A 22,629-nucleotide genomic window follows, 5' to 3' on the forward strand; every position below is an offset into this window, starting at 1 on the left:
TGTCAGAAACCCACTGAATGAGCCTGTGTTTGATGGTCTGGAAAAAGGAGACAAGTTCACTGATATCCTCAGTCCCAGGCTTATTTAACTCTGGGAATTATGGGTTTATTTCTAAGAAGCTGTGGCTCTGAGGATGTGCTCTAAAGCTTCTTGGTAAGATGGTACCACCTCTGTGAAACCCTGTCCTGAAACTGGAGAGGTGCACTGCTCTGGAGAAGGCTGAGGAGGGCCTTCTCTATAGTTTTAAGCACATCTTCTCCAGACTCAAGAGGAAAAGGGATTTATTATGTCAGCTGTATGCCTCGCTTCCGCAGTCTCTTTCTGTCTCTCAAGCATGTGCAAATGTACTCAGGCACACACTGCGGGCAGCAATGCAATCATTATTTCAAAAGTTTTTCAATTTTGGTAGCTTTTATTACTTTAGCAAAACAGAAGCCAGCACATCAGCACAAACTGGTGTAGGAAAAGTAAGCACCAGGGGAAAAAACAAATAACGTTGTAAATAATTCAAAGGCTGTTTGTTGATTGCAATTCCTTTGATTGGACCTCCAGGGAGAAGGATGGCATTACTTTTACATTTTTCACCATCAACATCCATTATATAATCTGCTCTGAGTCTGCCAGGATCCTGAGACATGACACTGAGGCTGCTTGAAGATTATGAACTTGCTTGGAGTTCTCTAATTTCTCTTGGTTTTCCCCAGCTGGCCTAGTATCTAACCAGAAAGGGACGAGATGGGAAAGGAGCCAGGGACTGACAGGTACAAGCAGCCCTGTGGCAAATATGGGGACACCAGGGGGTTCTGCAATATTGCCAGGAGGCCAACTTTGTTCTTAGGCAGCAGTGCTGCAAATTGTGCCCTGTTTGTCACACTGGTGGCTTGCAGGGGTTACACAGTGAAACCACCACATACATTTGGGCAGCAAGAGGAGACTTGCCAGCATGTCCTCAGTATCTGAGAGTCCCAAGACAAAGGGCTGCCATGCTGCCAAGAGACGGCCCCCACGTGCTTCACAGCAGTGATATTTACTGATCTGTGACTTGTGATGGTGCCTCTAATCAGTGTGTCATTCCCTTACACTGAGTGCAAAGGCTGGCAGATGAGCTTCTTTTTTTCTCTCTTTTGAATGAGAGAAAACAAGAAGAAAAGAATAACCAGTGAAGGAAACAACCCACCTCAAATATTTTATGCAGCATAGAAACTTTGCATGGTGCCATACCATGGTCTATGACTCAGCTACACCTGCTCATGTCAGGGATCCAAGCACAAGCAATGGTGCATTACAGTGGGAAGGGCCATGGCAGTTCCCAGCTTGGATTAACTAAATAAATGAATAAACCTGCTCACTTTCCCTGAAAGAAGATAGTTTACTATGAGCTACACTACAGGCACTTGGTGGTTTCACTTGTGAGCAATCACTTCTTGAACAGTAATAGATTCCCTTTCAAACAAAGCAATTGAAAAAGGTAAATCACGTCAGATGCCAATATTCTGCTTGACCCACACTGCTCTGGGGTGTATGCATTTTCACGGGTGGTTCTGGATTTATCTTGTTCAAAATTCAGTTCTGCCCACCGACTTACAGTGGCAAATAGGTCAGGCTTGGGGCAGGACCACCACCTTGGGCTTGCAGCTCTTCCTCCAGCACAGTCTTGCAGTCCCTGACCCACAGCTTGTATGCTCTCTCCAGGGTCTCTTCACTGGTGTCATTGAATATCTCTGGAAAATAAGAGTTGTAGTTAATAGGACATCCAGAGGAGCTCTTCTTGCCTGCACACACTGACTGTGGCAGAGCCCCTCCAGCTTGTGGGAGCCTGTTGCCTTGTGTGTAGAGACTGAGCTTCGTGGAAGTAGTGTGAAAAGGAAACAGATGCCAGAGACCACAACCTGCTTCTGTGTTAGGGGTTGGTTGGCTTTTATTTTTAAATCTTACGAGTATTTCATCCCAGATATTGAACAGATATTATTTAGTTTGCAGGTATTAGTTCTAGGCACACTAATATATTAAATTTCTTTTGCCAAGGACTATTTCACAAATCTTTTCTGGTATGGCAAAGGAATTGTTTTTCTCTTTTGCCCTTGCTGATTTGTCTGCCAGATCACTGCATTTACCTTTGCAAGGTGAATTGGTTAATCATAATGCAATTAATTAGACCTCAGTCCTTAATGGAATTCTGGGGCTTGTACACAGGACGGATCCTGTCTCTTGATGGGTTTATCAAGATGTGAAAAAGAGCACAAGAAATGCACCACTGCAAACCACAGAGCACATTTCCCAGGATGTCACTGCCCGCCAAGTGCCTTCTGAGGGGGTTCCCTGGGGTCCCTCAGGCAGTACCTGCCACGCCGAGGCCGGTGGGCAGGGGCATCCGGAGCTGTCCCCCGCTGTGCTTGAGGCGCTCCCGCAGGGCTCTCTGGATCAGGGCCCAGCTGCAGCCGCTGTGCCAGACCGGCAGCTCCAGGCCCCGCATGCACTGGAGGATCTGCTCCTTCTCCTCGGCAGCGAGGAGCCCGCGCGCGTGGGCCACGTACGTCATGAATGCCATGTCGATGTTCACAGCCTCCCCGTGCATCAGCGACGGCAAAACCCTCTGGAACACAGCAAAGGTGGGTGGCAGAAAAGGTTTGGGGTGGCAAATAGGAAATAAGTAGGGTTTCTTTCTAAAAGTGTCCCTGAAAATCGACATTTGACTCACTGCGGTTGCTGGATGTTGGCATCTCGTGATTTACGGGTTGCTAGGATGATCCGTTTTACACATGATTAATTGCAGCTAAAATATCCCACAAGGATCTAGGATCTAATTCTCCTCCCATCTAAATCACTGAAAGAACACCATGAGATGGAGGGATGAACTCTGAATATTGGATAAAGTGTAGGTGTCTGCCTCTCATTCCTCAACTGCAATTTCTCCCCAGTAATATGGGCTATGGTCTCCATGCCTTTGTGCTGTTACAGTTCATGTTGGTGATTTCTAGTGGCTTCACTGAAATCTGGTTGTCTTTGAGTTTCAGTAAGTGCCCAGTAAGAAGCAACAACTGGAGTGAGGTCTGGATTGGAAATCAGTGGAGGTGTGGGGGAAATGAGGCAGGGGAAGGGGTCCCTTTTTTCAACAAGACCAGGCTGGTGTGTTGGGTGACCTGGGATAGCACGTCCAAATCTGGAGTTTCTCAGCTCCTTTTCACAAGGTTTTCATGCAGCCTATTGAATTTTTTTATTTTATATTGAAAGTGGATGTTGCAATATAAAGTCTGTCACTCACCATTTCCAGCTCTGGGCTAATAAGGTGGCCAAAGTCAACCAGTCTGTCCAGATCATCCTCCCAGAGGTTGGGAGCCAGCTCTTCCAGCATGGTTTCGATGGCAATCCTGGTAGTCTGCAGTGCAGCATCCCTGTGGTCAGCAAAGCCGTTGCAGGACTGGAACTTGGTGTCCAGCAGGTATTTTCCATGGTTCTTGAGCAAGTCAAACAGCCCTTTGTGTTTCATGAGGGCCATCTGGGACAAAGAATAGAAGAGGTAATTAAGGATAATTGATACTTTTATGTGCTGTTGGAAACTTGAGTGTTTTCAGTGGATATTGTTTCAGCAATAACATGTTGTACACTAGCAAAGAAACACCTGCACATGTGGTACATGGACAAGTTGTACCTCTGTAACCTGAAAAGGTGTCTCTGTAGACGCAGCTCCTGGTTAGCACAAATGTATTTGGGGTATGTTTAACAGGTGTCTGTGGAATGTGACCTGGTTGTGTCACACATTGTCAGCTGTGCTGAGTGAAGGTGTGTGCAAAAGGCAGCGTGGAAATGCCCAGTGTGACTCTGGTAAAATGGCAGGGATGATGGGAACACTGGTGTGCAAGTTCCCCCACTACTGGGCAGCTCTGCCTGTGCTGGGAGTTTGTTGTGTGCTCCCATAGCCCAGCAGGTGGCTTGTAATGAGCTTTGGTTATTTGTGTGCCTGAAAGGAAACTCGAGACTGGATGGTGGCCATCCCCAGGATGGGGACTGGGTGGTGGCCAATCCCAGGACAAGTCTCATTTAATCCTTGGGGTTGCTCTTCAGGCAATGGAAGGTGGGAAAACACTGCAGTATAGAGAATATGAGGGTTTAGAAGTGATTTGCTTGTTAAAAGTACATATTTTTTCCCTCTCTGAGTCAGGCATTATCCCCCCATGCAGTGGGGAATGGTGACCTGAGGGTTTCAGAGTGCCTGCCAGAAACCTCCATATATCCTGGGGATTTCTCACTATGCAAGCACTGAAAATTGCTGCTGATGAACTCATCTCTAATACACTTTAATAGCTTGAACTCTGCTTTATCAAAAGTTTCCAAAGCTCTCCAGACATAAAGCCATTTACTGTGCACTTTCCAGGTAATTTTAGAAGTATTTGCCTCGCAGGAGATTGATTGAGCACACTCGACATACCCAGTGAGGTAGGTGCAAATGATCTTGCAGATTATTAATCCCCAGTAAAATGAGCCTCAGATTCTCTGCCAGGAGTTCATTACAGAGTGCTATGGATCAGTCTCAATGAAAAGATGAGGCTTTTCTTCCCTGGTTTTCCTCTGTCTCCTTCTGACTGTGTGTTTTGGAGTTTCCTCCACAGGGTTAGCACTGGACACTAAGTGTAAGGGGTGTTCTAACAAATTTAGCAGCTGTAAAATAAATATATATATATAGACTCAATGAGAGTTGAAAGTCCCCATGCACCCTTGATGGCCCACCTTGATTTCTCTAAGTTGTTTATACAATGCCATGGATACTCCGGGACATTTTACTTTTCAATACTTAAAAAGGGCTTATAAGAAAGATGAGGACAGACTTTTTAGTAGGGCCTGTTGTGATAGAACAAGGGATAGTGGTTTGAACTGAAAGAAGATAGATTCAGGCTAGTTGTGAGGAAGAAATTTTTTACAATGGGGGTGGTGAAACCCAGGACTGGTAGGTGCCCCATTCCTGGAAATACTCAAGAACTTGTTGGATGGGGCTTTGAGCAACCTGATCTAGTGAAAGGTGTCCCTGCTCATTGCAGAGGGATTGGATTTGATGACCTCCAAAGGTCCCTTCCAACCCAAACCATTGCATGATTTCAGTTCTGAAAACTGCAGTTGCGAAAGTTCATACCTTTAAAATTTCCCCGAGGCCATTGGAGATGTGTCGCCGAGGGATGCTCTGGATGAAGGATCTATCCAGGAAACTTGCCACGGGGGGGGTGTAGCCCCCGAGCTTGTTCTTACACTGCAGAAAGTTCACCCCATTCTTCGCCCCCACGCTGGCATCCACATAGGACAGGAGGGTGGTGGGGACCCGAATGTAGGGGGTGCGTCTCCTGTAGAGCGACGCGGCCAGGCCAACGATGTCCAGGCACACGCCCCCGCCGATGGCGATGATGGGCTCCGTTCGCCGGTCGAGGCTGAAGTTCTGGACCTCGTGCAAGATGTTCAAGACCAAGTCCATGGATTTTGTTTCTTCAGTGGTTGGCAGGGAGAGGATTTTGTGCTGGACGTTGTTCTTTTCGAAGTATTCTCTGACTTTGGAGCCATAAAGTTTGTCAACAACTTCGTCTATGACGATAAAGCGCCGCAGTTTCCTCTTGCTGGCGGTGGTGAGCTCTATTTGCTGGGGGTCAGTGATGTGACCCCAGAGCAGGGTGGTGTTAGAGGGTTCCAGAATGTTGTATGTTTCTACCACCTTGTAGCAAAAATAGATGGGAGCTTCAATTATCCAGGAAATCCCTCCTTTGGAGATGCACTCACCTCTAGCAAGGATCAGAAAACATGATTTGAAATCACTATATTCCTATTTTGACCTTTGCGTGTCTGAACTAGTTTAAGAATGTAGCTGGGAGGTGAAGAATGTGGAGTCTCTTGCCCATGCACTGCAGAAATGTGGGGCTGTGAGGGTGGGACACCCTCCCAGGTGTCAGGGGTCAGCAATTTTATTAATGGAGAAGCTCTCCAAGGTCTTAGTGAAGAGTTAAATGTCTGAATTCCTACATAGCACTGAAAATACACGGACCAGGAAGGGCTGGAACATGTTTTTCATGCTGGAAGTTGAAAACCCATAAAAAAAGACCCAGCCCAATCATTTCAGCTTCCAAAAAGGGAGTGGGGAAGAGAAGAGGTTGACAAAATTTTCCATATTTATGGAAGACGCATCCTCTGATGGTATATCGGGGTGATAGGAGTTAATTTATTCTTGTCAATCTATACACAGCCACTCATCTCCATTCAGACCAGTATTTCTACAGTGCTTTAGTCAAATTAGTGAATCTCTACCTTGAAACAGGTGTGATAGAAATAGGAAGTGCTCCTGGAGAGGGAAAGAAAATTATTCGGGGGTTGGGAAACATTTCTGTACTGGAGTTTTCAAGGGTAGATAAAAGCAAAACTAATTATCTGTCTAAAGCAGTGAGAAACACAGCCCTACAATGCCTTCCTTCTGTGGGATGGGCAAGCCAGGGGAAAAACAAGCTGGGAATCAAAAAAGGAAAAAAAAAACAGGCAGAAGAAAAGAGCAAAATGTATTTTATATAAGACTGTTTCTTGAGCTGCAGTTGGGGAAAAAATGAAAGTTTCTGTGAGCCTTTGTTTTGTTTTTTTTTGAGTGAGCAGCTGGCTCATTGGATAATCAGATTTCCCTACATGCCCAATTTCTTTTCACATGCCTGAACATTCACTTAGAGGTTGAAATAGATGTTTCTCTGCTTTCTTTACCAAATTGTCTCTAAGTCTGCCCTTAACCTTCATAGCTGTTAAAAAAAACCAGTGAGGATTTACATCTTCCAGAAAATTTCTTCTGGTCTTTTCAAATGTGGTATTGCAAAAAAGCATCATTGTGTACATTTTAATGCACCATCTTATAGCTGTACTTAACTCCATGTGCATCCATCTCTGGTGTGTGACCCTTCTAAGAGACAGGATGGTTTGGAATATTATTTGGTGGAATCAGCTTTGGGTGCTGGATGGTACAACCAGTACCCATTGCCACCCCTCTGCTGCATGAAAATCAGTGGATTTGGGGCTGAACATTCCCTTGTAGGACAATATGTCAGCTGAGGATTTTTCTGGGTGTTCTTGGGCCCTAGGCTCATCTTTGTATTGACTGAGGTCCGGCAGGCTGTTTTTGGGTCTGCCAAAGTCCTGCTCTTCCTGCTGCAGCTCTGCCTGGGTGATGCTCGTGCCCGGTCACTGCCCACTGCCAGCGCTGGTGAAGGTCCCTCTGACCTGACTGAGAAAAGGATTATACTTGTGCCATTAAAATCTGAGTATGACAAAGGCTAGAAAACCTCTGACATGCAAAAGAGAGCTGTACTAAGAAAGATCTGCATCATGAATGGGGCTCCATGTGCTCGTGAAAAGGAGTATCCTGTAATTAAAAGATAATTAACTGGAGAGATGTACTAACAGCAAAGAGCTGTATGTATCCCTGGGGGAAATTTGTGTCTCTGTTCTGTCTGAAGTAGCATTAGGTGACTTCTGCAGTTTGAGAGGTGTGTTAAGGGTTTTGTTCCTGTCAGTGACAGTTTATTTTTCCCACCTACCCATTTCGTTTGTCTGCAACCACCTCCATAAACCCATCCGTCCACCATGCCTCCATGTGAGATTTTGCACACACAGATTGCAGTTTCACAGAAGAGGAGGAAAAGAGCCCAAGTGCAGCGCACAGATGTCCCTGCATAAGCTTTTCAGAAGTTTAGAGAAAATTCTCATCTACAAAAATGGAGGCTGTTGATAAAATTCCCTCTGCAACTCCGAGCTGTGCCAAGGAGCACAGCAACCCCCCATGCTGCCATACTGAACGTGTTCCCAAGGACATGCTGACAGGTTTGTACCCACAGGTCAGGTTGGATGGGGCTTGGAGCAGCCTGGTCTAGTGGAAGGTGTCCCTGCCCATCACAGGGGTTTGGACTTGACCTTCAAAGACCCCTTCCCACCTGAACTTTTCTGCAATTCTGTCATTGTGGGTTGAAGCCGCCATGGCACCTGAGATGCTTTTTCCATCCCACCAAGAAGACTGCCCACTTTGGCTGGCCAGAGCAACATGGGCTCCTTCCTATACTCACATTTTTGCCTCAGAGAGAGTGATCTCGTCCTCATCATTGGAAAGGGCTTCTCCTTTCTTGATGCGGCACCACGTGCTCTTGACTCGCACCAGCTGGAAGTCCGTCTGCTGGAGCTCCTGGGGCATGGTGGCTCCTGGGACTGCTGGAGCACCGGCCTCCTCTGACACCAGCATGCTTCCAGAAGCTGAAATCTCCCTATCCAGAGATCTCCCATCACTGGGTGCCTTTGAGGTGCTTTTTAAAGGCTCCAGGGTGACCAGGCATTGGGAGGGGAAGTCTCGTCTCCATGTGAGAGACTAATTACAAAACTGAGATTACCTAATCTGGGATGCACATTTGGGGTGGCAGGAACGTTTGAAGACACGTGCAACTACCAGGATGGGGTTGTGTAATCAGCTGGTTTTATAATGCTTAAGTAGTACAATGGGAGTGCATACGTTAACTTCCAACATGATGCCCTACAGCAAATTTGAAGTTATGAAAGGCAGTTTGTGTGATTCTTCACATCATTCAGGAACCTCCTTTACTGAGCAGAACCTCTGATATGGCTGCAGCTCTAAGCTGCTCTTATAGGATGAGACAGGAGCAGAAGCATGGGGATCAATACCAGCTGGTTGAACCTCTCTTGAGCTCACATTCCTGGGATTCTCTTACATTGAGGAACAAAACTATATATATAATACATATTTTAGCTTTTATGGTGGGTTTAAAAAAATTATCAGAGAGCATTTATCTCCTGAAGGGCTGTTTGGGGCATGAGCTGATTTTTGATCCCCACGTGACTGGGGGATGCACAGTTCACTTTTCCATATGATCTTCCAGCTGGGGATTTTGGAGGGCCCCAGGCTCAGGTTGCCACGCGAAGCGTTCCCTTGGCATACAGCTCTGTATGCTGAGCACAGGAAGATCTTCCTTTGATTTCACCAGCAGTGCCTGAAGGCACAAACCCGTCTTTGCCACCTTCTCAGCTGTGTTTCTGAAAGCTGTCCTTGTTCTGAAACAAAGATCAAGAAAATCAAATGCAGACATAAAAGCAGAGGCAGGAAAAAGTGGGTCTTAAAGAACCCACTGGACAAGACTGTGTCATTGCTTTGAAGGCTTAATTGCAGCCAAACTCACTTTGGAACCTCCATCTATCTCAAAATTAATATTGGGAAAGAGCTACAGGAACAATCTCCAAAACCATGTAGCCGTGCTCCAGGAAGTATCTAACTCCTGACTCCAGTCCTCACTGTGGGCTTCATCTCCAGATGGCAAAGTGCTTTTTAAAGAGGACAGGCTGTTAACCCCATTTTGTAGAAGCAGAAAACAGAGTCCCAGAAGTGAAACAACTTGCCCAAAGTCACCTTAAAGGTGGTGGGTGTGGATTAGATGGCATACAAAAGCTTGTAGCCTGTTTACCAAATACTCATCTGAAATTTTAACTCCCAATCTAAACACAATTTTTATTGCTTTCTGCAGGAACTGCAATTCTACTGCAGTTTGTTGTTTGCTAAATCATAAAACAGAATAATCTTAGGTATGCCAGGAAGTCTGTTTTTCTCATCTTGTTTATTTGTTTTAATTAATAGCAATACACTCAGCATTGAGACTTCTTTTATTTGCTTTTCTTTTACCCTTTCATTGTGTGCATTTACTTATCTTCTATTTATACTTCCCTGTGCTATTCTGGGGGCACTGAAATATCTTCTGTTACATTTGAGAAGTTGACAAACTAACTTTCCACAGTCCAGCTGCTTGCCATGTCTCTGTACCTTCCATCCTGCAGAGGGGCTGCCAAGAGCCCTGTGTGAGCTCCCCGAGCCTGCTCACCTCCCCTGCCCAGCCCTGGGCTCTCTCTGCACACTTTGCAGGTACATCAAGTGGGTCCTTGAGTGAATGAGCCCAGGTGGTTCATCCCAGAGGTGAAAGATGCTGTTCCGGTTATGGGAGAGCCCATATTTCCTCATGAGCTTCAGTTCGTGTTTCATCTGAGTGAAAAGGAGCTGGCCAGCCCACCTCAGCTCCATCACGTGTTCTTTAAGGACTTTGCTTTAATTCCTCACCAGCCCTTTCTGCCCAGATCTGCTGCAGGCCACCTTAGGCTTTTGGATAGTTTGGATGTTCCCACTGCTTGCTCCTGGTGCCTCCCTCAGCCAGTTCATTCCTGGGACCCTTCCTTGGGGTGCAGATCAACTGGTACCCAAGTGACACCACCTGCCCCAGCCCGTGCAGAGGCCCGGACCCCAGAGCAGGGGTTACCCCAGTGTTTGGCTTGTCGGGGCAGTGGTGACGTTATGGCTAAGGACCACTAATAGATAACCTGGGGTTCAGAGTCCTGGGATATTTTTGGCCCCACACCTGGTGGTTTAGCTGGGGCATGTCTGTGATATGTAACTAGAAGGTTATGAAACTGCCAATTACTTCCTTGAGAGCCAGCAGCTTCCCATGGTCAGGATGTGAACTTACTCTTATGTAAAGCAAAGGCATTGAAAGTCGGCTCTTTTGTTGTGCTTTTTCATGTCAGATGCTGTTGAATCTCACCTGCTTCCTGTGTCTGGGTGGGACAGGTGGGTGCAGCCCCAGCCCGGGGCCATCCTCCCTGTGCAGCCTCTCCCCAGCACTGGGACTCTGCCCAGTGATTGAGGGAGGAGATTTTGCCCCTTTGCCGGGCACCCAAGCACTGACCTCCTGCTCTGCAGAGGCAGCAGACTCACCACAGCATCCTCTGAGGCCAGGAGACAAGAAGGAACATGCATTACCCTTCAGGTAAACTCCCTGTGTGGGGTGGGGAGCTCCAGGAGAGTGGTGTGACAGGAGGGAACACTGTGTGATGCCGCAGTCCTGGGTCCCCACCTTCCCCATGGAGATGGGACCTGCAGACTCTGGCAGCAAGGAGCAGAGGGTGAGTTTGTCAGGAGGAGGAGAGAGGCGAGCACAGGAGATGGGTCTGCAGGAACCTGGAGTGGAGGGAGCAGGACAATCCCAGGAGAAAGGAATGGTGGAGTGGTGGACACTTGCAATGTCGAGAGAGCTTTGGCTGTGACTAATATCTGATGGATTGTGATGCTTTTGTTATAGATAATTTCTCTCCCTAATGGGGAGATTCAGCTTTTCTACTTATTTTCTAGCAGTAGAACCTGTAGAAAACACATCAGCTAGTGTATGTTTTCCTTGCTTTCCCCTGAAGTTCAGAATTTAGATCCTTGTTTCCTGCCATGAGCAGCAGCTTCCCCTCTCTGGCTGCTTCCTCCCACTCTTTCTCCTCATGCTTCCACTCCATCCCTAAGCTGCTCCCTGTCCCCAGGCTATTGCTGCTGGCTTTGCTGCAGGCTCTGGCACTGTGGATGCTGAGCAGGCTGAGCTCTCCTCGGGACCCCTGCAGTGTTTGATGGCCATGCATTCAGGTTTTGGCCACACTCCCAGCCCACCCTTGTCCCCCCACGGGCCATGACGTGCCCTGTGCCCCGACATGTATTTACACACTAAGGCAAAGAAGTGAGGGTTGGGATAGGCTGTCAGTGCCTGAGGTGCCTTGCTGAATATGATGATTGGAACTGTTCAGGACGATTTTAGCAGACTGGATTTCCAAGTGCTTAGCATGGAGCAGCTCCTGCCAAAGTGCTTGGCACAGGAGCACCAGTCTGGCAGCAAAGTGTTCAGGTGGATCAGGTTCAGTGCTCTGCCCTGGCTGGGAAGGGGGGCTCTTTTGGAAGGCATTGCTGGGGCTGAAAAACAGATCTAGAGGCTGGAAGGTGAAATGAGGATAGCTCAGAAATGGGAACCAAAGATTTGGTCTTTTTGGTCTCATGTCTTTGCTTTGTTTTTGCCAAATCCAGACTGTCTTGTCTCCGTGTCTCCTTCTGGGTAGCCCCCTGCAAACAGTAAAGTGTCCTCCTCTTTTCCCCACCTAAAAAGTGCCATCTGAGCACAAACTGCAGAGTTTAATTTTGATTCTGGAGCAGCAGGACCCTCCATGGCACTGCACTGCCTTTCTGCTCAGGGGTCACTGATACCCCACGCATTCAACCTTGCAATCCTGGCTCCTGACTTTGGTGTGAATCAAAAGTGCCTGATTTCAGAGGGAGCAGAAGCTGCAATTTATTATTCAGCTTGGTTGTAAAACAGGGTGGCTGTGCTCTCAGCACCTGCCCAGGAAGGTGCTGGGAACCATCCTGCTGGCAAGAATGGTCCATTTTAAGAATTCTCACCTTATCTTTCTTTTTCAAGCTGCTGGAGACTTAAAGCAGCCCTTTCCTGCTCCTTCATGGTAGGGCTATTTTCAGCATTTTCTTCCTCAGAGCAAGCCCTTTTTCTTTTTTCCCATTGATAATGCACAACTAGATGGGAAAGGAAAGAGATGTCTGTGCATGCATAGAGCCATAAGGAAGCAATCAGGCAATCTAGTTTAGTTCTTAATATAGTCCAGCAGTTTTGCTGGGGTTGTGTAAAACTGAGCACTGAAATGAAGCACTTTTTCCTGGAATAACCTTAAAAAAAGGTGTAGTTACATAAAGTTTAGCTCACCTTAGTGCTCAGAGCCTTGGGCTGGGCAGCCAGCCCTGAGCTGTGCTCTGACTTGTCTGGTGCTTGCACAAATGAGGGCAATTCTGACCTCTGCTGTTGGCCCAAAGCATCACCAGGCTGCAAAAATGCAGCACTCTCTGCAAAGGTTGTGTAATCTGGGATGGAGGGTTGCTCCTGACATGCCCTGCCTGCGCCCTCTCCCCACAGCACCTCTTGGCTCTCACCTTTGGTGTTACAACACAGGTTACGAAACAGCTGCAGTTAAGTCTTGTTTCCTTCCCCTTGTGTGACAGGCAATCCCTGTCTGTCACTTACCCAGAAGCATAACGTGATGATTACTAAAAGCCGACATGGATTATAAATATGTTTTTCCCCCTAAATTAACAAAAAGCCTCAGAGTGCTTGGCAGGGAGGATGAGCAGATCCCAGCCTCCAGCATTCTGCAGCTGTGCAGTGGAAACCCCGGGATGCTCCCTCATGTAGTGGTGAAAATGCTGCAAGAAGAGTGTGTGTCCTCTCCACTCGAAATGTAGCTGGGCTGAGGTCAGCAAACCAACACGGTTTGGGAAGGGGGTGGTTATTCCTGCAATTGCAATTATTTGTATTACTGCTGGAAGGGATACAACCTGCCCCTGATGGCTGGAGACTGGGATGAGAAGTAAATCATAGCATCGTATCACAGAATCACTGAACGGTTTGGGTTGGAAGGGACCTTAAATTCATCTCGTTCCAACCTCCTGCCATGGGTAGGGACACCTTCCACCATCCCAGGGTGTTCCAAGCCCTGTCCAGCCTGGCATTGGACAATTCCAGGGATGGGGCAGCCACAGTTTCTTTGGGCAACCTGTGCTGGGGTCTCTCCACCCTCTCAGTGTAGAATTTCTTCCTATAGCTAATTTTAACCTATCCTCTTTCAGCCTGAAGCCGTTCCCCCTTGTCCTGTCACTACATACCTTTTAAATAGCCTCTCTTCATCCTTCGTGTAGGCTCCCTTCAGGTACGGGAAAGCCACTGGAAACCCTCCTTTCCTTCACTCCACTTAGTTCTCTGCAGCTTTTCTATCACAGGTGATAAAACCCTGCCAGGGGCGATCTGCTCCACCCCAGTTACCCTCACAGCCTCCTGGCCTGTGTCTCACAGGTGCTTTCATAACCCAGCACGTGCTCTTACACCTGAGGCATGGGGGACTTTCTCTGAACCACGCCTGCTCTCTGGGGTCATGGCTGGCTGTGATCCATGGTGGATTGCTGCCATAAGGATTTTCTGGGATCTCAGGGCAGGTTCAGTGCCATGGGCGGCATTGCTTTGGCCCCCAGAGCAGGGTGATTTAGATCCTGGAGGTGTTTCCACAGCCTGTGAAACCCTGACATGTTGTGTGGTGCACAGCAGCCTTCCTGGCACAGACACATCTCGGGGACACTTCTGCACCCCACTGACACAGATCCTCCTTTTAACAAAGTGTCACCCACTGCCTGCATCTCCTGCCGGGTTTGGCAGGAGCAGTTTCAGAAGCATTCTCTTTCCTCTAAGGAAAATTGCACCTGGAGGAGTGGGGTTTGTGTGCGGTTGTTTGGTGTTAGATGTTTGTCTTGGAGCTTTAAAAGCAAAATTAATGTGTTTAAAATATTCTTATGCTTGATCAGCACTGAGGGGGAAAAGGTAGAATACATGTGACAAAAATCTATTAGAAGTATACAATTTTTTTCAATTTGAAAAGGTTTTCACAATTGTTTTCATAGTCCTTCAAAATCCTGTATTTTGTATAAAAAAATGCACACTTGTGTTTATGTACTCTAAATTCCACTTCCACTGATTTCAGCAGTTACAAAATCATTATTCTTCCTTTTAATTTCCATTTCAGAAACCCTCTCTGGGCACATTGCTGAGAACCTTCTCAAAGCCAAAGAAATAGCCCTCAATGACTCTCGTGTACCTGAGCAGCTCAGGAATTACTTACAAAAAGCTCTTGATGTTGCTCTTGGACTAGACCCTTACCTGGATGCAATGGCAACTTCCAAGAGGTACAGATTCTCCTTTGTAGCCTTGTGCTTTTGTTGGTGGTTGGATGAATATGTTGTTAGATTTTCTGTCCAGAACATGCCAGAAATGTGGGGGAGGAAGGAGGAAGAGGAGTGAGACTTAACTGCACCCAAACATGTAGCAAAGCGTGCATGGATGTGTGTGAGAGACCACAGCCTGGAGGAGAGGACGTGAGAACAAAAAGCTTTAGCTCTAAATTTTGGAAGATATTCTCCCAATTGCCTGTTGTCTATGGCAGTGTCTGAGCTGGAGCATATCCTGGGGAACACCAACCTCCACACAGTGCCTGCTGGAAGGCTTGAAGAGCGAGCCCCTGGATCCAGTTGGTGCTGGGATAAATAAAGAGTGAGGAAAACCTGCGCCTCAGGATCCACCCTCTAATAACAGCTTTACATGTGGCTTTTATCTCCAAGCACTCAACAAACATTAATTAATCTGCTACCTAAATTACTCTAGTAACTAAACTAATTAATTAAACTAATTTAAGGTATCATTAATTCAGAAGTCCTCATTATTCTTTTTTGAGCTACAGTATATTACCCAGCCATGTGGGGTCTGCTAAGCAATTCCCATTTATCAGTGTACATTTTGATACGTGGAAAAAGCCAGTTCTGTCTAAAATTGACAATGTGTAAACTGTTCCAGGCTGTGGATTATGGGAACGCTGAGCGTTCGCTCTGTTGCTGAAATAATAGCTGATAGTTGTTTGACTTACACTTGCTGTAGGATAATAGCTATACATTATCTTATTAAAGTTGTTAAAGCATTTGTGAGGGGCAGAAAAGAGGTTATACGAAATGTTCTACTCTTTAAGTCTTGGATTATCTGAGTGTGGCTGACACGGGTTATGAATTCTTTCTCATTTTACTGAGGAGTGGAGGGGGGAGCTGGAGGAAAAAAACCCATTGAAATGGCTCTAAATTCTGGCCTGAAGAATGATCACCATTCATTTCTGGTTGTTACTTTCTTCAGATAGGCTAATCTAACCTGTCTGGAGGCTATGGACTTCTTCCAGTCATCTATTGCCTTCTCTATGTAATAGGTAGCATCTCACTTCATCCAGGGACATTGTCACAGGCCTGGCTTCTGTGAAATAGCATCTGGAGGCATCCTGCTTTTCTGAGCACTTTGTGAGGAAAAACATTTCTTTTTCCTGTCTTGTAAAAAAATTTAGATTTTATATCTTTTTCCCTATGCTGAAACGAAACCTTATTTTTGGCTGAAAGAAAATAATCATTGTAGAACTGAACAAAACCTGGCCAGGGTAACTAGAGTAATTTACTCCAAACCAGCAGATAGATAGAGTACCTGTCTGGGACCAGCTGAAAATGGGAAAATTTGGGGGTTGAACAGTGTGGAATTCTTTCCTTTAGTTCCATGCCCCATTCTTCCCAAGCCCCTATGGCTGGGGTGGCTCCCAGCACTGAGATGTGCTTTTTGCCAAGGCAGGCCCCCTAAGGATTGGAATTTAGGATACTTGCAATGCTTCTGGGCTAATTTTTCATGGTCACGCACCGATGGAGCTTTTCCAGGAGTTCCCTCTTGGTTGCTGCTTTTTATGTTTGGCTCTCAGATTTTGGTTGTTATCATAACATCAAAATGTCTTTTTTTTTCCAGAAAAACTTCACCTGACCACATCCCCGGGGATGCTGAAGGAGCCGAAAGCAGAGTCAGGCTGCAGGAAACACATTCCTCTGGCTCTTTGAATGGCAAGTTGGTCAGCCAAGAGGGTAAAATTGCACCAGATTGGTGTAAAGGTTGCCACTGAAGTTTAAGTTATCATTCTCTACTTTGTCTTGAGTAAGGGTAGGATGAGTGCCATGGAAATGCTCAGAAAATGTGGAAAATTACTTAAAAAGAAACAGATGAGCTTCCTGTAGGCTTTAATCTTCCTTTGGCACGAGTTTTCCCTGTATCCTGCCTCTTGTGCCCTTGTATTCACCCACACATGGCCATGCACCCAGGTGCTGTAATTCACAGACCCAGCCCCATCCCTTAGTGAGCAGCAGAGATCATCACCCTTCTTGGAAGGAAAAGGGATGGAGAAATACTTTTGGTTTGGGTTCGGGGTGTCTGATAGGGGTTTATGTGCTTTTTGTGGTGGAGGTGGCTGTGGCCAAGCCCTGCACCTTTACAAGTAGCAATACCCAGGCTTGTATCCCCTTATTAAGCCTATTACACTAAATCTATTCCCAGATTCATTCTTCCCAGATGTTGTCATCTTTGGAGTAATATATCATCTCAGTGAAGTACTCTTATAATCTATTACACTAATACATTGTTCGAAGGACACCACTGATGATAAATTTCTTAAATGATGGTGCTGTCTAGGGATAATGACTCTAAGAGCAAATGCAAGGTAATGTAGTGACTTTTTTTTTTAATACTGGATTCCAGAAAGAATATGGAACCATCTCAAAGCCATTTTCATATGGGGGGAATGTTAAAATATGCAATATTTCAAGCACTATTTAACAAGCACTTGAACAATAGCAGCATTGATGATAAAGGTTCTACATTTAAAACCAGTCCTTTTATTCTGTTGTCTTTTAGCTGCATTTTAGATGAAATTTTGTCAGATTCTGTTGTTAAACCTTTATTTGAGAGTGTTTTAAGATTAGGGTTTTTTTTTTTTTTTTAGTGATCACTTAAAAGGCACATCTAATTTTCATTGTGAACAAAGTATAGTCTTTCTCATGGTCTTATTTTTGAATTTTCATTCTTGTCTTTCCACAGGCCAAATTTTTAGGATGTTTGTTCATATGACCAGAGCCAGTAAGATTTTATTAATTGGCAAGCTTAAAGGTTACAGTATCCTTGCAATTGCAGAAGAATTGCCAGACAATGGCAAAATCTTTGCCTGTGCAGAAGCGCCGTATCTCGGAGTGAACAGCCAGGAAGCATTTGATTATTCCTCAGATGGCAAAAAGATAAGCATGCGAGTGGGACCAGTGGCAGACACCTTGGAGGTAAAGTCAGCTGGAAGGGGAGTTTGGGATCTCTTGTGCAGAGCACATTAAAGGATTTCAGACAGGTCCTATTTCCTGCCCACAAGATGCTGGATGGTGGCCCTGGTGTGCTTGCAAATGTGTGAACACACTCTTACACTGAGGTTATTTCTTATTTCCGATGTATGATGGGGCAGCTCTGTCACACAAGAGAGTTTTTCTCCCTTTTAACTAAAATCCTGCAGCTTTTTGATCAGAGGGATCACAGGCTCTCAGTGTAGGTCGATAGGCTTCAATGGCAGTTTAACTCAACATGGGTTGGCTTTGCTGCGGATCCCTAATTCCAAGTATAACAAACAGGAAGAGTGTATCTGTACCCTGCTGAGCCAGCTTTTGAGAAGGACAGCTTGCTCCCAATGTTCACAAGAATTGGGAAAGTCCTGGAGAAGTTTGTAATTCTACCAAAACCTCTTACTATTTTTCCCCACTGCAAACTCTTAGAGGAATTAGACCCTGCTTTCTCACTTCCAGAGCAATGTGATAAGCCTCAGACAAATAATGCCTTAGCTGTACTTGTTTCATTCTGACTGGTGCCTTTGTCCCAAGAAAGAGAAATCTTATGATTGCCAGCAGTTCACATTTAATTCCAGTTTATGGATCTCCAGGACATTGCTGCTGGTCCAGCATGAGACAGGTGGTGCCCATAGCAGGTTCATTTAAAAGCCTTTCTATTATTAATACAAATCAATTTGATCTGATTTCATTTTCAATCTGGATGTGTCAGTGTGAGCTCAATTGTAACTTTATTTGCATTAGCAGGTACCATATTTATTTCTAAAATGAAATGGCCAGGAGCTTTCTGACCTCTGGTTTTCATGACCTCCAAGTTTGATAAGAAAGAAACAAAGAGCTTTGCAAGTATATGAATAAACGAAATGTTACAGATCACCTGCAATGTGCAGCATTTAAAATCCCAGCTCCCTGCAGTGAGTGTGAAATTAATTGAATTGCTGTTGCTCTCTAGTGCCCATTCTGTGCAACTGACTTACTGTGACTGAATTAAAATATCTAGAGGCAGGCAGAGTACATGCTGTGTAGAGATTAAAGAAGGGAGCAAAGACATGAAAATTAAATCCTTAAAACAGAATGTTGCAATTGATTTTATATCCTCCAATTGCAACATGAAGGCACATCCTGACCCCAGTTCTGCAGGTGCTCAGAACTTCAAATACCTCTTGGAGCTGTTGGGAACAGAGATGCTCGTGTTTGGCAGGAGAGATCCCAGCATGGGGACACCTCTCTGTGCACGATTTCTGCACTGGGCTCTGAACTTTTGCTATTCAGTGTGGCAGATGTTTTGTCATTGGTATCAGGACAATCAGGATTGTCCTACAGGTTTAATCCACAATGGCTGTAAATGCTGAAGCAATGAATTCGGTGGCCTCTCTGGTGGCTTTGCATTTTGGGCTCCTTGAGGCTTGCCCAGCTGGAGTGTGGCAGCTGCATGGGATGCCTGGGTGTGTGGAAGAGGCTCAGGCTGTGGACAGTGTGCTGCCTTTTCCTTCCCAGATGACCAGTGTAGGCTGGAGACTAAGCAGGCTTCCTTTACTGCCCAAAGAGAGGCAGGAGGACAAGGCAGTCAGAGGCAGGAGATGGGTGAGGGATGGCACAGCAGGGCTCTCACAGCTCAGCTTCACAGAGGAAGTGGAGAACATTTCTGTCCCCCGCGGTCTGTGGGGAGGCTGGTCTAGAGCAGAGCAGTCTAACACTTGTTAAAGAGCACAGTGAGGTTTAGAAGAGCTGGAACAAGCTCTGGCAAGGATCTTCCTTGTTGCCTACAGTGTCTACATCCTTAGGTGTTATTCTTGTCCCTTTGGAGATATTAGAGGGCGGAGATGGTCACCCACCAATTGGTCTTTGTCTGATGCAGTTTCCTTGCTTGGTGATGGTGGCTGAATTCTGCTTCTAAGCTGAGTGCAACAGGGCAGGATTTCTGCTTATCTGCTGCTCCTCAAGTTTTTGCAGTAATACAACTCCTGGAAGTAGGATTTGCCTCACTGCCCTGGCCCTTTCGAAGCAAGAAAATGTCCTATGATCCATAGATTAACTACCTGTCAGGGAATTCCTCTTCTGCTGCATGAAGCTGTGATTCAGCATGTCCCAGCTGTCAGAAGGTGTATGATCTCTCCCTTCTGGTGTAAAACCAGTCTACTCAGGAGTTGCATCCCAGCCCCTGGGATGTCATCCAGGTGCTGCAGGATGTGTCCAGTGCTGCCCCCACATCTTTGGCTGCTGCCCTTTACAAGGAAGCTGCCAGATCTTGCAGCTTTACCACAAGGATGCAACACATTGGTGCCAGCGCACCTCAGACAGTGGGGCCATTATGTCACCCCTGTGGCTTTGGCTCTTCCTCCTAAATCCATGGCTCATCAGGGCTCATCAGAGTGAGTGGAGGGCAGTGCAAAGGCAGCACACCAGTCCATGGCAGCACCTTGACCAGGCTCTCTGACGCCTCTGGATGCTCCCTTGTGTTATCACACAGCACTGGTGGGGTTGGCCTGTTTCCTTCCCTCCTGTCCCAGATCACAGCCAGCGCAAAACATCTGGGATTTTGACCTGCCAAGGGATGCTAAGTGTCTGACAGGAGCCAGAGAGCTCAAATACACAGTAGGGTTCATTTGGTATCTGAGGGCATGATGATAAACTCCCACCTTCCCCCCACAAGAGGGACAGACACTGTCAAGCTGGGGGAGGTCCCCACCAGAGCACAGAGCCCACATGCACCACAGCACGCTCTGTGCCCAAGGGCCTCAGGAATTTTACCTAACATTTTGAAATGTGGGCTGAGGCGAAGCCTTTCTTTGGGCTCTTCTCAGGTACAGGTGTCTTCAGTGGGAATTAGCTATCTATTCAACATGTCCTGGGCCATCGTTTAAAAACATTTCCCAACAAATCTTCCCTTAAGTCTAAGCTCTGTTGAGCCATGCCTGGATAATGTGCCTTGCTGTGGATCTGCTGCCAGCAAGAGCCTGATCTTGCACAAAGAGCTTCCTTCAATTCCCAGTGGGCTTTTGATGAACAATGGATGCAGGATTGAGTCTGGAGGGAATGCAAACTATCAGGAAATTATTCCCATCCATTATTTTGATCCTTCTATTTTAAAATTGAAAATGCAACACAAAAAATAGCATGGTGTTTGCAGCCGATTCTGTTGATTGTAGGGCATTGTGGAAGCATGTCAGGGTTTGCTTTCTTCTTTTTTCCCTCCTTTTAGCAGACAGAATAGGTGAAGAGGTTGAGCTGCAGATCTCATTTCTCCTGTTTTGCTGCTTGTGAAGTCTGCCAACAGAATCCACCTTGACAAAGTCAAGGACTCTGCGTTTAATGTTGAACTGAGTGAATAAATTATGCATGAAATTGTGTCGGAGTCTCTAGTGTGCTCTAGAATTGCTCCTTTTGATATGAAAGGTTAATTCAGAAAGGAGTCCAAAATAGCTGGAAATTGTGGGGATAAGTGGATAGTATTCACTGTTGTGAGCTGTTATTACTAGAAATTGCATTCCCTCTCTGGCTTCCCTAGAGATTTCGCTTTGCCGGTGAATATAAACTGTACTCAATAGAATAGCATTTAGGAGTAACAAGAGTGTATGTCTACACATAGTAAAATATTCTAATGGTGTTTTAAAAGGAGACTGTACTTTTTCATGTATTCTGTGCACCCCAAGGATGGATTGCTATTACATTTAGGTCAAGAACAAGGCACAGGAAAGGTAATAAGTTTTGAGTACATCTTTATTACAAATATGGTGACTGTATGATACATATCAAAGGAACTGGGCAGTCATTTTTTTCTGATTGAGTTTGTATGTGCCTTATGAGAGTGTTGTCTCTGATTAGGACTCCAATCAGGTTTTCTCTGAGCTTTGACAGAAGATTCATTCATGTTTTTATTCGGGATGTCCTCTCCCTGATCTCTTGCTGTGCCCTTTCTCATGGTGACTTTTGGTACATCTCCTCAGTGGAATGCAGTGTTACACTTCTTTTTTTTTAATCCAAAAGGAAGTTAATGACTCACTGTAAGAAAAAGCATTAATTTTAGCCAAGTTTGCTCTGAATTAAAACTCTTATTGCCATATGTTACCATCTATGATGACTCTTTAGCAAGGAGCAGGGATTGCACTGTAAACACTCAGGAAATTAGTTTCAGCAGGATATTTTGCAGGCAGATTATTTCCTTCTGGATCTCAGCTTTCCTCACAGTTGGAGGCATTTGGGATTTGCCTCTCCAAGCAAAGGACAATGGCATCTCCACAGTGCTGTGAGGTCCCAGGCAGGGCCTGGCCCAGTCTGTGCTGGGAGGGCCAGGGAGGTCAGTCCCTCATTTTAAATCTCCTCATCCACGCTGGACAGCTTGGAATTGTCCTCTGCACCCATCTTTCCAGTGCTTGGCTCTGCAGTTAGAGCGGATTTTTCCCTTTCTGGCTGTCTTGGTTCAGCAGCGGGTGCTGGCAGTGAGGGAACCCTCTCCCGTGTGGTGCCCTGGCCATGGGGACCACCTGTCTGGGTGACCTGTGTTTTGCTAGCCAAGGGGCTCCAGGAAACAGGGAAGTTTCCTCTCCGTGTGGCTGTTATCCTGCTATGTAGAGGCTGCTCTAGAGGCAAGGCTGGTTCAAGGAATTTCGTGGATTCCTCTTATAGCCCTGGAGCTGTTTCTAGCTAAATATGGAAAACCCAGCAGCAATTAGGAAGCTGAGGTAACAAGAAGCTTAAATGATGGCAGGTCCCAGTACAAACTCAGGCTATTCCTTACCTGTGTCAGGCACTGGGTATCTGGAAGACAGGAAAGGTGCCCAAGTGACCTTCCTGGTTGGCCATTCAGGACTCAGTGAAGTGGCAGAAGAGAAATGCCTTAGAAACCATGGCCTGGCAGTGCAAGGGCAAGCCAGGTGTGCACGAGTTACACATCCAACCCAGGCACCCTCCTGGGATGGATGCTGGGATGTTGAAAGGTGGTTTATCTGTGTCAGAAGACAGATAAGAAAGAGATAAGCTGTCAGCAGGTAGGCGGT

At 46.1% G+C, this 22,629-nt stretch overlaps 2 protein-coding genes across 2 annotated transcripts in view; one reads left to right on the forward strand and one right to left on the reverse strand.

Annotated features, from left to right (window-relative positions):
- Positions 1 to 392: 392 nt before the first annotated feature.
- Positions 393 to 8,347, reverse strand: LOC104683510 (2-epi-5-epi-valiolone synthase-like). The gene is made up of 5 exons (XM_019280413.2): positions 8,067 to 8,347; positions 5,126 to 5,759; positions 3,263 to 3,496; positions 2,341 to 2,593; positions 393 to 1,721 (listed from the first exon to the last, which is right to left on the reverse strand). The coding sequence occupies exons 1-5, from the start codon at positions 8,237 to 8,239 to the stop codon at positions 1,582 to 1,584; spliced, it is 1,434 nt and encodes a 477-aa protein (XP_019135958.1). The 5' UTR covers positions 8,240 to 8,347; the 3' UTR covers positions 393 to 1,581.
- A 2,233-nt stretch (positions 8,348 to 10,580) lies between these two features.
- LOC104683367 overlaps positions 10,581 to 22,629 on the forward strand; it is a 33,726-nt gene continuing 21,677 nt past the window's right edge. The window contains exons 1-4 of the mRNA XM_019280192.2: positions 10,581 to 10,814; positions 14,434 to 14,593; positions 16,230 to 16,321; positions 17,349 to 17,581. Of these exons, the coding sequence (XP_019135737.1) occupies positions 10,799 to 10,814; positions 14,434 to 14,593; positions 16,230 to 16,321; positions 17,349 to 17,581 (501 nt within the window). The 5' untranslated portion in view covers positions 10,581 to 10,798. The remainder of the gene's footprint in view (positions 10,815 to 14,433; positions 14,594 to 16,229; positions 16,322 to 17,348; positions 17,582 to 22,629) is intronic.

The sequence above is a fragment of the Corvus cornix genome, chromosome 12, assembly GCF_000738735.6.
Source record: "Corvus cornix cornix isolate S_Up_H32 chromosome 12, ASM73873v5, whole genome shotgun sequence".
NCBI lineage: Eukaryota > Metazoa > Chordata > Aves > Passeriformes > Corvidae > Corvus > Corvus cornix.